A 17,070-nucleotide genomic window follows, 5' to 3' on the forward strand; every position below is an offset into this window, starting at 1 on the left:
TGTATGTATATGGAGGTCATCATACAAAATGTATTTTTTCTGTGGGTTACAGGCATAAAGTTTGAAAAATTTTGCTTTATAAGGCAGGCTAATTCTCAAAAAATTTCTAATCAACAGTATAATGGCACATTGCAAGTATATAATAAATGTTACCTGTTTTCCTTTTACCCTTTAGCCTTTCTACCAAGAGAAAGTAAAACTTTAAACCAAGCAATGACACTATTAAAAGGTCAACCAGCTAGAAATCTGCTTGTGATGGGATTTCCTTCCATAGTTTCCATGAAGTTATTGGTACAGGTAGATCCACTTGTGGCATTAGCTTTATATACTACACACACGTATACTATCATGAACACTATTTTGTAATGTGTTTATATCTGATTTTTCAACTATACAAAGCTTTTGTTTTATGATAAATCTTCCCAGGAATGTCATTATACGTTATTATCTGTTAATAACTTATGACTATTTTTAAGTGTGGTTCATTGTCTGATTTCTTCCTGTTGCCTCACACGTCTCTAGGTCATTTTTTTTTTTTCCCTCAGTCAGCGGATGGTCAAGAAACAAAGTAAAACTAATAGCACTTGACATAGTTTATGAGATAAATCTTTTGTTACATAGGTCATATTTTAAGGCCAAATTTGTAAGTTTTAAGTTATCTAAGATGTTGCCTGCTTCCTTCCTCATTAGCCCAGATAATTGAATTTAACTGCATTTAGATATAATTTTATAACTTTTAGTAGATGTTTTCTTTAAAAAATGAGTTGCTCTCACCGTAGACATTTATAATAAAGAGTTGCACTGTCTGAGGAAGGGAATCTGCCAAGGCCTGCCAGGGGGTACATATTTTAGTTATAGATTAGAGTGGTGTCTTTAATTTTCAAAGTCCACAAAGTGGGTTTTCCTGTTTGTTTTTCCCAAAAATTCCCTGGGCTCTTGAGGTTTAACTCATCAGTCTTGACCAGAATGCTAATTTAAAACTTTACAGCAAGAAATGTCTTTCAAAGCATGTTAGCTATTCACGTAAGCTGATTGCAAAATCTGTGGGAAAATTTACATGAAGTACTAAAGAAAGTTGCTGGGAACAAAGAATAAAAGCAAGGGAAATCATATGGGCTGTCCAGAGTAGCGTCACACTCTGGTGACACCAGCTGACACCTCCACTTATTCTGAGGAATTGACTCAAGTCAAAGCACATATTCACGTTAGCTAGTAGTTTGTTAAAAATACATGAGTAAATTGTTGTCCTTTAGCTGGTTTTATTTTCTTGGCTTGCATGTGAGTACCACCCTTCTCAATATATTCTTTCTTCAGATAACATTGCAGCACAAATGATTGGACTTGTTTTCTTGCATGTGTCACATTTCAGGCCAGCCTCTCTCAGATCACATTTACCTAGATTGAATTTGGAAATTTCCTCATTTATTTGGTGGAATAGAGCTAGGGTTCCAGAGTAAAATTATAGAAAGATAGTGTGTTGAGGGGAAGGGGGTGGCAATTCAAGAGTGGCCAGTGGAATTAATGCCCCAGCAAGAACAATAATACAGTGAAAGTGTTCAGTTCCTACTATGAGCTAGGCCCTGAGGATGGTTTTTCAACAACAGAGGCCTATTTCTGTCCACACATTTCCAGTCTTTTGGGTTCAAGTAAAGTAACTCATACAAGAGCGGTTTCGGTGGAGTGCTGGGTTGAGGAGTAAGTGGGAGGTTAGGAAGTAGAGATAGTGAACAGACAGCTCTTTCAAGAAGCTCCGTGGTGAGGAGGAGAGCTAGAAGACCACGGAAGGAAGGGATTTGTTTTGTTTTGATCTGATTTGTTGGAGGATGGTAGAGTCTTGAACATTTATAGGCTGGTGAAAAAGCATCAGTAGTAATGAAGAAATTCAAAGAGCCCCCTGAACAAGCAATTGAGAAATCAATGGAATGTCCCGGGGTTATCTCTGGACAATATTGTGGGTATAAGCACGATTTTAGTGAAGGGCATAAAATTGAAGTAGTTTCTGCTTTTAGATTGTAAAGTTTTGGGAATGTTAGGGTGGAAATTACAGTGGCTAATTCATTTTGCAAAAATATATAATAACAAAAGCAAAGAATATGGGGGGTGAAAAACCTGTTTTCCAAGAACTAATGAATCTATCCTCATTGCTGCTTCTGTTCTTTTGCCTTTGTTATCAGTAGTTATCCAATGTCATTTATTCTTATTCAATGAGAAGTGCCTTGTGAGAAAAATAGTTGATATGGTGAGTTAAAGTTAAAACAATTTCTAATGTTTTTATCTTGTTTAATTTTGACTGTGAAACTATCTGTATTAATAAAAGCATAGGTGGTTGTCACGATCCATCACAATCCATCATCAGAAAGGGTGGGGCTTAATGCTGTATTTGCAGCGTGGGGGCAGGTCCCGGTGGCTGCTCTTCACCGCTCCACTGGAGGTCCTGCAGCCTCGCACACGCTGTGGGGGTGGGTTGGGGTTCCGTGGCCCCAGCCATGCCAAGGGGGGGGGGGTGTCCTGGCGGCTGTTCTGCATGGCTTCCTTCTGCGGGGCTTCCCGCAGCCCCACATGTGCTGCAGAGGTGGGCTGCAGAGGTGGGACCCCCGGCTCTAGCCTACCTCTTTGGGGCAATCTATCGAGGACCCCTGGATGGGTGGGCAGGGCCTACCTCTTTGGGGTGATTGATCTCCGGGCTCCTGCACTGTGAGAGGGCACGGGCAAAGCCCAGGTTGGAGGAACCCCTCTTACCCCCCACCCCCAACCCCATGCACCAGGCCATTAGTAAAAACGTAAGTAAACTGGCTTAAGGATTTGCATAGAAGGCGAAAATATACAGTAAAAGAAAAGTTCTTACTAACGTTTGAAAACTAGCTTCTATAAAATGATAACTCATTGCTGTTTAGCAACATACACTGTATATTGCTGCTCATATTGTCATTCATATTATGTATTCGTACTTTTGTGAATCATCCTTATTGATATCAAAACCAAGAAGATAAAAACTTCACTCCATTTTTACTGCTATATACATTAATATTGAAACAAGAGATTTACTTATTGACATTTTTGTTGTTTATACTTTCTTCATCTTAGTTTGTAAGCACCTTTTTCTCTCCTTCAAGTTTTTTGGAAGTTTCAGAAACCTTTTTCTGAACAACTCAGAAATCTTTTAGGGAAGACTAATTCTAACATTTGCTGACAGTTATATCAAAAGTTAATGCAGTAAGACATTTTTCAGTTATTTTATTAGCTTGTGACTAATTCACCACCATTTACTAGTAATACTACTTTAAGGGATTATTTAACCTCTTCAAGGTTTTATTTTTTCACTGTAAAATGATGATAGCAAGTCCTAAAGTATGGCCCTAGAGTAAGGACTAAATGAGATCATTAATGAGTGCTTTTCATAAAGTATTCACACACATAGTAAATATTAAATGCATACTAATTTGATATTGATGTAAACAGAGAACAAAAGCACATGGAATTAGTCGGTTGCTAGTACTATTTTTAATAGATGTTTTAAGTAATACTGCATATCATTATGCAATTGAGGACATAGTAACATATTGATACAGTTGATACCTATAGTATCTTGGGTTTTAGTTTTTAAATTGACAAGTTTGAAGGAATTATGAGATCTCTGAAAAATATTTAGCTTTGGGATTGTGGAAGTTTAAGTAACTTTAAAGTTTGCAGCTTGTTTGAAAGGAGAGAAGATGGTAGTCCTAATAACAAACAACAATAAACCTTTTTCAATTCTTTACTAAAAAGTATCTCTTTTTAGGGGCTCTCCTTGTTTTGTTGGCTGCTGTGGAATTAATATGCTGAGAACAAAGCACTCAAAAAGAGAAAATAAAAAAGATAATTTTTGTAGATACTAAATTTTAGAAGCATGAAACTTTTCAACATTACGGCTCAGTCATCTCTAGATGTATTGAAAACCAAATAATTAAGTAAAATCCAAATCTTCAAGTGGCTCAGAAGTAGGGCTCTTCAGTTTCTTTATTTTATGACAAGATTATTCTTTTTAAACTTACTAATTTTTATTGAATTTATTGATGTGACATTTGTTAATAGTTACAGGTTTCAGATGTACGATCCTATAATACATAAGGTAAAATGACTCTTAAGCAGGCATATAAACTGGGCAGATTCATTGACAATACATTTTGATAGTATCTTAAAACTCCAATGAGGATATTACAGTAATGATTTGAATAATTCAAACTACTACAGTAGCAGGCAACATTTGTAATGCAAATTGATGATGCTAATTGCTTATATAACATTTCACTCATTTTTCTAAAGAAAATACAGATTTTTTCTTTACTCACCCAAATGATTTAACAAGTGACTAATTATCTATCCTCAGACATAATGTAATAAAAAGGTAATGGTGTGTGTGTGTGTGTGTGTGTGTGTGTGTGCACGCTCCTTTAAATAAATCTTCCTATTGTGGTTTGTACTATTTATATCAGTAGCATAACTTCAGATACAGTGATTTGTCTTTTCCTTTTTCTTAACCATTATCCTTCCTGCTTAGATTCTCTTATACACACACACACACACACACACACACACACACTCCCCATCCCAGTCCTTATAAAAGTAAGTTTGGAGTGAAGAGTCATCAGTAAAGCTGGATTGTGTAATAGAGGTGTGCTTATCAGGCCTTGAAAGTTAATATACACATGGATGCTGTTTGTGCCCTGTAAAAAAAATATGGAAGTTTTTGTGATGAGTTTTTGGGCTTGTCTGGAGGGAACTCCTTATTCAGTGTTTGATTTTGGGAGGTTCCTAAAGGGCCTGCCTCTAGGTCTTAGGGAAATATGTAAAGTCCGTTCTATCTCAACCAGGCACCTTCTTAAAAGTCTTTATTTTTGTAGTCTTTACCTGGATAGTATCTACTTAAAGGTACTGATGACAACTTGTGTTGCATTATTCTGTAAAACTTCCATCTTTCAACAGACTGGTCCCTTAAGTTGGTTCAGATGTTATGATCTCAGTCCTTTAATTTTAGGTGTTGTTTCCTATTTTCTAGGGATTGGTTATGGATTTAGCAATAAAGTCAACTTCATGTATCTTTGGTAATGTTTTTCTTAAATGACTTTTTCTTTTAGTGATCTTTTTACTAGTAAAGTATATTCAGTCATGTGAATGTTTGTGCTAACTAAGCAAACATTGGCTTAGATTTTGTCAAGGGTAGATTATGATTTGAGCCACAGACTTGGTGAAAGTTAAAATATGATGATAGTTGATAATTTACTCAGTGCACGGAATGTACCGGGTACTGAAGGTCTATTTTCTGTACTTCTCATAACAGCATTGAAAAGTAGGAACTGCTAGATTTTTTTTATAGATAGGAAACAAACTCAGAGAAAACAAACTCATAGTTATTAGTAAATGAGGAAACTGGAATCTAAACCTAGGATCCATTTTACTCCAAGTCAAAGATCTTTCCCCCATACTATACTACTATCCACTTGAGACATACATATATTACCTTAAATCCCAGAATAAGGCAAGGCATAAATAAGGAAACTTAAAAAAAAAATAGAATGGTATATTTATAACTATGGTCATATGTTCATTTACTTGTAATGTAGCTGCTGTTAATCTATAATAAGTATGTTGACTTTCTGAGAAACAATTTTTGTTTTCTTTTTGATGTCTAACATACATATAGCAAAATGCACAAATCTTTTAGGTGTATAGTTTTTACAAATGTTTGTGCCTGTGCAATTATTACCCAGGTCAAGAAAAAATATGGACAGCTAGCAGACTCTTTTTTTGTCCTCTTCCAGTAAGTATTCAACTCTCTATAAGTAACCACTATTCTGCATTACCACTGTAAATTTGCCTGTTTTGAACTTCATAGAAATGGAATCATATAGCATGTATTTTGTGTGTGTTTGTCTGAGTTTTCACACATTATGTCTGTGATAGTCATCCATATTGTTGCCCATAGTAATAATAATGCCAAGTATCTCATTGTATTCCATTGTTTATTTATTCACTCTTCTGTTGATGGATATTTGCATTATTTTCAGTTAAAAATAAATTTGTTGTGAATGTCTTGTACATGCCTCTCAGGGCATTTATGTCCTCACTTTTTGGGTTATGTATTGGTACAGTTTTAGTAGATACTGCCAAATAATTCTCCAAATGGATATACCAGTTTACACTCCCACCATTAAAGTAAGAGAATCCCAGTTGCTCTTTGCCATCAGTGGTTATGGTTAAATTTTTTTGTTTGTTTTAATTTTAGCCATTTTGGTGGGTGTGTAGTGGTGTCTTTTGTGGTTTTAATGCATATTTTCCTGATGACTTTTCATATGTTTACTGGCCTTTGGATCCTCTTTTGTGAATCCTGTTCAGATATTTTGGCCATTTTTATTGGGTTTTTCTCATATTGATTTGTAGAAATTCTTTACATATTCTGGATATGAGTTCTTTGTTAGTTACATTAATTATAAATATCTCCCAGGCAGTGCTTGCCTTTCAATTCTTTTAATTTTTTTTATGAACGTAAGTTTTTAATCTTAATGAAGTCCAATTTATAATTATTTCTTTTATGATTACTGCTTTCTGGATCTTGTTTAAAACATCTTGCCTTTCCTAAGATCATAAAAATAATCTCTGAAATTATCTTATAGAAGGTTTACTTAGGTTCACAATCTATCCAGAGCTTAATTTAATGTTAGGTGTTCAGTAGAATCAATTTTTTTTCTACTTGTGTGGATGTCCAGCTGATCTAGCACCATTTGTTAAAAAGTCTATATTGTCCACAAGTATCTCTACTTGTGTGGATGTCCAGCTGATCTAGCACCTTTTGTTAAAAAGTCTATATTGTCCACAAGTATCTCTCTAGTTCATGGGAAATAGTGATTTCCCATGAACTAGTCTTTCGAATAGAGGAAATCTGCCCAAATTCTCTATCTTCATGTTCTGAGTACCTTTAAGATGTCCTATTTACTACTCCATCATGAGAACCTCATGTCTACTACTACTGTTTGTGTATATAATACTATGGTCTGAATCTTTTTTGGATACCCCCATTACTTGTTTACCCCCGCTAGTAGTTCTCAGAATAAGCAGACATAAAAATAGCAAGTTAAACACACATCCTCTTTGTGCACGCACACATCCATGACTTTGTTCAGGTTGTAAAGAAAATAGATGACTGATCAGGATTCCTTGTGGTGCGAAACAAGAAGGATGAAGAAACATTCCTTGAGGTTGCTATGTGCCAGGCACAGCAGGTAACTCCTCTGTCTCCTTTTCTTTTTCCTGTTAAGTAGAAATAACTTAAAATCCATATATTCTATGTTAAAAATGTGGATTTGTCTAAGTCAGGCTTAATAGGTAAATTTATTATACAAATAATACTTCAGTTAACAGTTACTAAATAGTATTTCAGTTAACAATTATTAGTGAATTGGCTTGGACACGGAAGAATTTTCTGGAAAGTTTCAGACCTCCACACTGGCTGATTGGCATTCTTGGCTGAAGCTTGGGAGTGGCACTCATAGGTTTCTGAAGGGTGAGTTGGGCCAGAGCCCCGACCTGCTAAAGGAGAATGTGCACCCAGGTTCTTTCCTCAATAGGTGACACAGATTTGAGGAATAAGGAAATGCTCATAGTCTGGGAGTCTGATACAGCCTATTACACCTGGAAGGAGAAAAAGGGAGCGTACATTGCCAAGGTGTGACAGGAAGAAAAACTGCTCTCTGTGTTCTTGGTGTGGTTACGAAATCCTTGATACAGATCCTTGTATTTGCCTTAATATCTGAGTTTGAAATAGGCCTTAAACCAATAAAATATTTCATTTTTTAAACAACAAAACATTTTAGAAAAAGCAGTTAACCACAACCAGGTTTCACTAAAACAAAGATCAGATGTTTCTTCAAGAATAAAGTGTTATGGGAATGTAAAATGGTATAGCATTCTGGAAAATAGTTTAGCAGTTATTGGTTTTGGGATTTTTAAAAATTTTTTTTACAAAGCTAAACATACACCTACCATAAGACCCAGTAATTATACTCTTGGGCTTTTATCCCAGAAAAAAAAAAAAAAAATGAGGACTATGTTCACATAAAAGCCTATATATAAATGCTCTTAACATCTTTATTATATACTAGAGGCCCGGTACAAAATTCATGCACTGGTGGGGCAGGAGGAGGATCCCTCAGCACGGCCTGTGCCCTCTCTCAGTCCGGGACCCCTCACTCCTAACCACCCGCCGGCCCACTGCTCCTTAGCACTGCAATGGGGCAGGAGAGACTCGTGCAGTGCTCGCCAGCTGTGAGCCCAGCTTCTGGCCGAGCAGCGCTCCCCCTGTGGGAGTGCACTGACCACCAAGGGACAGCTCCTACATTGAGTGTCTGCCCCCTGATGGTCAGTACACATCATAGTGACCATTCATTCTGGTCGTTCTGCCGTAACGTTTGCTTAGGCTTTTACTATATAGACTAGAGGCCCGGTGCACGAATCTGTGGATGGGTGGGATCCAGCCGGCCCAACCCCATCACAAGCGAAGGAGATGGCAGGAGGTTGGCTGGCTGGTCTGCCCCAAACAGGCCCAATCAGGACTGGGCCAGCTGGGGGAGGGGCCATGGGCAATTGGCCAGCATGCCCCGCCCCCAATTGGGGTGGGAGGGCTGATCGAGGTTCAGCAGCTGGCAGAGGGGTCCTGGGAGGTTAGCTAGCCAGCGCCAACCCCAGTTGGTGTTGGGGGGGGGGGGGGCATTGTGAGCAGAGCCGGCTAGGGGAAGGGACTGCAGACCAATCTGAGTGGTGGGGGCTGACCAGGGGTGGGGAGGGGATATGGGTGGTGGTTCAGCTGGCCCTGACCTCAAATGGTGTTGGAGGGGCTGCCTGGGCCAGTGGCCTGGGGGAGGAGCCATGGAATGCTATTGTAAGAATATAACATAATTTTTATAAATAACCTCTTTGGAGCATTTTGTTTTCTTTTTTTTCTTTTTTTTTAGAATTTGTATATTATAGCCAGATTGCTTTCTGCAAGCTTTATAACAATTTGCACACCCACCAGCAGTATATATGTACCAGATGTCCATTTCTCCACATTCTCATTAACAATCAGAGACTATTTTTAAATAATAGGAACTTCATAATTATAGAGAAACTATTAGAAGTCAAATTACTCTGTACACTAAACATTGGAAGGAGATAACAGGACTCTAAACAAGAGGAAAAAACAGGGCTTGCTTTATACAGGGTATCCCAGAAAAAAAGTATCCATACTTTAACAGCAATAGCTCACTTTTCAAAATGAAATTTATTTTAATAAGCACTATCTTTAAAATTATTCAAAGTATGAGTATACATTTTTGAGGGACACTCATATATCTTCTGCTGGGTTTTTTTTTTCTTTTCTCTTTAAATCAGCACAAAAAAGGTTTCTCGGAACTAAAACAATTATTCTTTGTGATGCTAACAATTTCATAATGACAATTTAAAGTAGGTATATTACAATGGGGCCTTTTACTTTTCTCATGACTTATTCATTTCTTTCAAGTAACTCTCAGTGACTGATCAGTCATTGATCTCAAAGATCTGAAACCATTCTCTGCTAACCACCTGTATGACCTTTGGAACAGTTGATCATCACTTAACCCCATTCTTTTCATCTCTAATTTAAATCAATATTTCTAAGGTATCTTCTCCCTAAAACTGGAAGATCATATAAAATTTTATTCTGAGAGCTGAAAAAAAAAGTGATTCTTTTTAAGCTGCAAAACTGATTGAATTTTATAATGAACATGTACCTCATGTACCATACTGGCAACTGTGAATTACAGGAAATACCAATTCATTATTTATGGGCTAATTTTATTGTAGGACTTTGGTTGTTAATCCTCCCTTTGCTTTTAATATTAGCCTGCCTTGTGGCACTTTTGACTGTTTAGTACAGAGGAACAGAATAAACTAGATATAAATTTAAGAAATATTTTTTTAAAAAAGGACACAATAAACTAAAGGATATGGGAAGGATTATTAAATAAATGGGATTATGATAATTGCTTGGCTATTTGGAAAGATTTTACTTAGATTTGCTTTAGATCATACACTAAAATAAATTCTGGATGGATTAAAAATTAAATGTTAAAAATACACTCCAAAAGCAGAAGAAAATAAAAGTGACGCTATTTACTAAATCTTAAACTTATATAATAATAAAATAATGAAGAAAATTATTAATGAGAAGATCAATTGGTTTGACCCCTTAAAAATTAATTTGGGGAAGCAGTTTGGCAGTTTATTTATTTTTAATGGATTTCAGAGAGGAAGGGAGAGGGTGTGAGAGAGAAACATCAGTTAGAGAATCATTGATCAGCTGCCTCCTGCACAGCCCCCACTGGGAATCGAATCGTGACCAACTGGTTCATAGGTCAATGTCAACCACTGAGCCAAACCAGCCAGGTTGCATTTTCTTAGAGTTAAACATTGTATCCCAGCATTCACATTTCTGGGTACTTAAGTTAGAGAAATGAAAACTCATATTCTCCGAACAATCTGTTCATAGCAGCTTTATTTGTAATTGTAAAATACAGGAAACAACTAAAATGTCCTACGTGGAGTGAATGGAGAAACAAACTGTGGTATATCTATATAATAGAATACTACTTAGCAATAAAAAGGAATGAACTAGATGATGAATATTAAACTATTTTGCAACAATTCTTATCCAAATTGTAGTGATGATTAGTACTCAAATCTAATCTATATGTGTGATAAATATCCTAGAACCACACACACACACACACACACACACACACAGAAAAAAAACAACACTAAACAAGGTGGTTTAATCAAGTACTATCATTAATTACCATATTATTAGGGGTAAACTAAATGGAATATACACAATAACTGTATTCTTCTTGTGTATCCTAAGTGATTTCAGAATTGAAAATTATAAAAAATTAAATTGTGGTACATGTAGGCACTGGAATATTATTCATTGCTAAAACAAAATGAACTATCAAGCCATGAAAAAACATGGAGGAACCTTAGATGCATATTACTAAGTGAAAGAAGCCAGTCATACAGTATGTACAGACTACATATATACCTGACCCCAAGTATATAACATCTTGGAAAAGGGAAAACTATAGAGGTAGCAAAAAGATCAGTGATTTCCAGGAGAGACAGGGGAGCGGGAAGGACAAACAGGTGGAACACAGGATTTTTTAGGGATGAACAGGTAGAGCACAGGATTTTTTAGGGCAATGAAATTACTCTGTATCATACTATAATGGTGGACACATGTCTTTATACATTTGTCTAAACCCAAGGAATGCATAATACCAAGAGTGAACCCTAATATAAACTCTGGACTTTAAGTATTAATGATATGTTGATATACTGTAGGCTCATCAGTTGTAACAAATATATCACTGTGGTGGAAGATGTTCTTAATAGAGGCTATGAATGAATGGGGGGCAGGGAGATATATGGGACATCTCTCTATCTTCTGTGCTTTTGCTATGAACCTAAAACTACTCTAAAAAAAAAATAAAGTATATTAAAACAAAACAAAAGAATCAACTTGGTTAAAAAATTGAAAAGCAAAGTGAGGAAAATATTTGTAATAAATATTAGAGATAAAATGTTCATACCTTTTATTTATAAAGAGCTCATACAAACTCAGAAGGTAAGCCCTGAGTAAACTGGAAAGAGGGCTTAAGAGAACAAGCAAGTGCCCTCAAAGAGAATTTTTTAGATATACTTTTGTGTTTATTTGAAATTTGTTGGAATCCCCAAATTTAGTAATGTACTACCAATGCCTTTAGAAACATATACTAGAAGAGAGGGAAAATGTTGGCATATTATTATAGCGGTGAAGAGTCATCTCACCTAAGAGGAAAGTAATTTAAAATATACAAAACAGAGCACTGTAAATTTGCATTGTTTTGAATTGTTAAGAAGCTTAGAGAATTTTGAAAGATCTTATCCTCAAAAAATATCTTTTTTTCTTTCTAGTTATAAATTAAGTATTTGAAAGCAAGTGAACAATGGAGCCAGACGTCATTCAAATGTACTCTTCATCCCCACCACCACTGGACAATGGAGCCGAGGATGAGGATGAGGATGAATTTGGGGAATTTGGAGGGTTTTCAGAAGTTAGCCCTTCCAGTGTAGGGTTTGTTGAATTTGAAACACCAGATTGTACTCGTCCCAAGGAAGAGTTTGTACCTTCAAACCATTTTATGCCAATTCATGATTTCTCAGAAAATGTAGAAAGCCTTACAAGCTTTAAGTCCATTAAAAATGGTAGTGATAAGGATATCACTACTGAACTTGCTTCTCCTGTGAAAGGACAGTCTAATGTTTTGCTCTCTACCACCAGCAAAGAAGTAATTCCATCTGAAACTTTAGATACTTCCATTGATGGCATAGAAAGTCCAGGAGATTTAAATAAAATAATGGAGCAGAGACAGAATGTTGGAACACATGAAAGTTTCTCTCCAAGAGATTTTAGAACTGATATGAATGTTGTTCATCAAAACAAGCATTTAGAGAGCTGCAATGGTGAAAAGCCTCCTTGTCCGGAGATTCTAACAAATGGGTTTGCAGTGTTCGAAACTGTAAATCCTCAGGGAACAGATGATCTGGACACTGTCGTGGATTCAAAAGGAAGGAAGCCTCTTAGCACTCATGGTACCGAGTATAATTTAGACTGTGCACATAGTCCTGCTGAGGAATTTGCAGATTTTGCCACATTTCCCGAAAAGGAAAGGACACAACTAGAAGAAATAGGATGTGCAATTTTAAATGATAGAGAAGCACTAACAATTCAGGAAAACAATAAAATTAATAGAGCAAATGAACTAAATTCTATAAAAGAAGTGTCTTTGGGTAGAAGCTTCGATGATAAAGGACACATTGAAGGAGAGGATCAGATTTGCCTTTCAGAAACAAGCATGAAGAGTAACAGAGGTCTCAGTACTAAAATACAAGGCCTTCCAACATTACAACAGGATGAATTTTTAAATTCCAATGTACAAACAAAGGCTTGGACTTTGGTAGACTCAGCTGATAATTTGGAAACCAATAGGAGAGAACGATGTAAAACTGAGGAAAAACTTGATTTATTTACTTCCAAATGTACTGGCCTATGCATGGATTCTATTAAAACTTTTGATGCTGATGATGAACTTAGTTCTTCCAAAGAAGAAAGTAGAAAGTTCACTGATTACCAAAGCCCCAGCATTGATCCTACAGAAGAAAATGTTTTGGGCGATCCTATAAGTGTAAAAAATGGTGATAGTAGTAACGACTTTGTGACTTGCAACGATACTAATGAAGATGATTTTGGTGACTTTGGCACAGCCAGTGGCACAACTCCACCTTTTGTTACTGGTACTCAAGATTCAATGAGTGATGTCACTTTAGAAGAGTCTTTAGAGCACTTTCCACATATTAGTGAACCAGGTGATGACTTTGGAGAATTTGGGGATACAAATGCTGTTTCTTGCCAAGAGGAAATTATATTTACCGAGTTAGACCGAAAACAAAATTCTGGTAGTTTTTCAGAGGAATGTAAGTTGGAAAGAAAGTCTACAGGAACTGAATCAATTTCAAAACTAAAAATTGGGCAAGAAGGTGAGTTTGGAGATTTTGATTCTGTGCCAGATATTCAAGATGACTGCAGTGCTTTTCAAGACTCGGATGAGTTTGCAGACTTCAGTTCAGCTGGTCCTAGCCAAGTTGTAGATTGGAATGCTTTTGAGGATGGACAGAAAGATAGTTGCTCTTGGGCTGCTTTTGGAGATGAGCAAGCTGTGGAATCTCATCATCGGAAGGAAGCCTGGCAGTCACATAGGACAGATGAAAAGACTGCTACCCCAGAAACCCTCAAAACGCACAGTGTCCCTGTAGCAACTTCCAAAGGAGCAGTTGCTGGTGGCTATGTACAGGAAACAGCCACTTCAGTTCAGGTATTTACTAATTTTCTCTATTTTATATGACATTAACTATGGAGGCTTCTTAATTTAACTTTTCAAAAATTATCTTGTTAAAGAGTCTTTATGAGACATAATGCTTGCCTGATTTGTAAGTCATTTACATTTTTTTAAAAGCCTTTGGTAAACTTGAAATAGACAGTCTTACAATAATGATTAGTAAAAAAAATTTTTGTCCCAAGGAGTTTTTTAATAGTTTTTAAAATATTGTGTGTTTTTTTTTAATTAATATGGATATTACCAAAATTAACACTTGGTCTTCAAGATTAGTTTAAAGATCCTAAGAATAAAATAAGAATCTATAAATTCTACTTCTCTAGTTATCTTTTGCTGAGCAAACTATTTTACATTCATAAAAAATGTAAAAATGCATCAATTAGCTAATTATTTAGTTTTGAAAGAAGGTTAGACAGATTTAGAAGACTTCTTTAAGTTTCAGAAAACAGTGTCTTTTCATTTTGTCTATCAAAGAAAGACTTAGGAAATTGAAGGATAGTTTTGTAGCAGAAGAAAGCAAGCAGAATTTGAAATCTCAACCTATGCTGAAGACTATAGGGACTTGAAAGATAGAAAAAGAATTTGAAAAAAACAAACAGATTTGGGCCTCGTAATTTACCAATAACAAGTACTGAAAGACCTGAGGTAAGGGTGAGAGAGCAAGGTTTAGATCTAGTAAGAGACAACCATGGTTGACTTATGTCTGTATTATTTGCTTATAATTTCTTGCAAATGTACATTTTTGGCCACTCTCGTTGAGTAAGGACATCAAGGAGAATATTTTTTATTCTCCTGTTCTTCATCATCTTCTGGTATAGTCTCTTATAGGGAAGATTCATCAAGGTTTATTTTCATCTAAAGTAGCTCCTGGAGGTGCAGCTTGATACCCGAGTTCTTCCTCCAGCTACATTTTGCCTTTTCTGCAGCCCCAGGGGTATGGAAGAGAACACTTGAAAATAATTGCTTTATACTGACAATTGATATATGTAACACTTGGTCCTCAAGCTTAGTTTAAAGATCCTGAGAATAAAATCAGAATCTATAAATTCTACTTCTCTAGTTATCTTTTGCTAAGCAAACCATTTTTAATTGGAAGTATTTCCAAAGTCTGAATGTTAATTGAAATGGTTATACATCATTGCTTTAACATTTTAATACTTTAAGATATTGTCAAAATTATGGTATTACCAGTTGGAGATGAGCAAGCTGCGGAATCTCATCATCGGAAGGAAGCCTGCAGTCACATAGGACAGATGAAAAGACTGCTACCCCAGAAACCCTCAAAACGCACAGCTAATCACTTTTCATTTGACTTTGAGTGTAATAGCTAAATTTGCTAATTCAGTTATTACATAGTTTGGCTAATGTTTTATATCTGATGACAAATTTATTATTGAGACAGAAGCTTGTAATTGTAAAGAATGAGTGAATTAATTATACAACGCAAAGCAAAGACTGTTGGTTTTGACCTAACCTTTTCATAGTTAGGTTCATCTTACTAGAGTATAAGGTGACACTGATATTGGATCATCTTTAATTTATGGCGGTAGAACATTTAACATCATCAGATAATGAATTTTTTAAAGTATAACCATTTTAAAAAGGAATTTTTTGCATCATACAAGTTGATCGAAGTTATTTATGTATAATTTGATAACTCAATATAGGAGGTAATAAAGTGTATGGTCCTTATGGAATCTTATGTATCTGAGATTGAATCTTGACTCAGCCTCTTATAAGCTTAAGACAAGTTACCTCTGAACTCCGTTATCTGTAATACCTACTTCAAAGGACTTTTGTGCAGATAAAATGACAGTAAATTTTAAAATGAGTGAAAAAATCTGAAACACCGAAAATTTTAATGATTCTATTTTTAAAAAATATAACAAACTGTGTATATATGGCAAGATGCATTAAGACTTCCTGAGATTTATTTGGCTCAGTCCTTAGGCTTTTATTTTTGCTGAATGAGTTACACAAAAGGAGCAGAACTTGGAGGTGGATGTTGAAATAGACTGCTGGAAAGGGCTGGAAGAGAACTTTGGAAGAAAGTTGAGATAGGAAAATGAGTAAGCCCTGCTGACTGAGTAGTTGCAAATGACTTTCATTCTTATCCTGCTGTTGTGAAGGAGGCCTGTGGCCTGCAATTTCTTTCTTTTCCAGGATCTGCTGAGCTACTCCAGCAGGGCTCTTAACATTTTAATAAAATATCTCTTCCTTAGGTCAAGAGACAAATCAGTTATTGTGGCTTTATTGCAATAATTTGTTACTTAGGGGGAAAATCAACCAAGAAGAAATTTTTCAAAATTGTAATTTTTCAAAATTAGATAAACTAATTCTCAGAAGTGGGTCTAGCAAACCTCAAAGAGGATTTAAGCCATACATGACGGTGTATTGATAAATATTCTTCCTCTACAATGAACTTTTCTTTTTTAGAGTTCAATATATTTCATTCTCATTAACAGAGAAAAGCAGGTAGTGGTATCTCTATTATATAAATTGGAAAGAGGTCAAAACTATTCTTCACTTTTTGGGCTAAGATTTAAAACAAAACAAAATGACAACAAAAGTCCTTTTTCAAAAATAGTCCTTTTTTCTAAAAGACCATTGTTTACATTGTTTTAACAGGTTTGTTTGTTTACCTGTTAATTTTCCAGAAAGGAACCTTGACTGATAGCCAAGATACCTTTTTCTTAAGAATATAGTAAAGAAGATAATGTCATAAGCACTGCAGTTAACTTTGAGCTTTTGTAAAATTTGAAAAGTATTACTCTACAGTTATTTGATAATTTAGGTAATTAGTAATTTTTTAAAAATATTGTCTGTAGAAAAGGAAGCTATGAATCATTTTTTCTTATTAGATATCTAATTGATAATGCTTCTTGGAAAATAGTTTAGATCAAGATTCATTTTGAGAGCTTTAAATATTAAGAATATCACAAAAAGGAAAAAAGAGAATCTCTAATACTTTGGCTTACGATATTTTCAGATTAAGTTATTGGTTTGTTCATCAGAAAATCAGCATTCTCAAAATGAGTATAACTAATCCTATATTTTCACCTTTGTTTGTTTAATCATCTGACTGAGACTT

The 17,070-nt window shown here is 35.5% G+C and overlaps 1 protein-coding gene across 15 annotated transcripts in view; it reads left to right on the forward strand.

Moving 5' to 3' along the window:
- AFTPH (aftiphilin) overlaps positions 1–17,070 on the forward strand; it is a 59,988-nt gene that overhangs the window by 12,016 nt on the left and 30,902 nt on the right. For all 15 annotated transcript variants that reach the window (XR_004987471.2, XR_004987472.2, XR_004987473.2 and 12 more), the window contains one exon: positions 12,001–13,958. Coding sequence is in view for 10 of the 15 variants with exons in the window: in XM_045580812.1 (XP_045436768.1) it covers positions 12,033–13,958 (1,926 nt within the window). In the remaining 5 variants the exon portion in view is untranslated. The remainder of the gene's footprint in view (positions 1–12,000; positions 13,959–17,070) is intronic.

The sequence above is a fragment of the Pipistrellus kuhlii genome, unplaced genomic scaffold (genome assembly GCF_014108245.1).
Source record: "Pipistrellus kuhlii isolate mPipKuh1 unplaced genomic scaffold, mPipKuh1.p scaffold_m20_p_13, whole genome shotgun sequence".
NCBI classification, from domain to species: Eukaryota; Metazoa; Chordata; class Mammalia; order Chiroptera; family Vespertilionidae; genus Pipistrellus; species Pipistrellus kuhlii.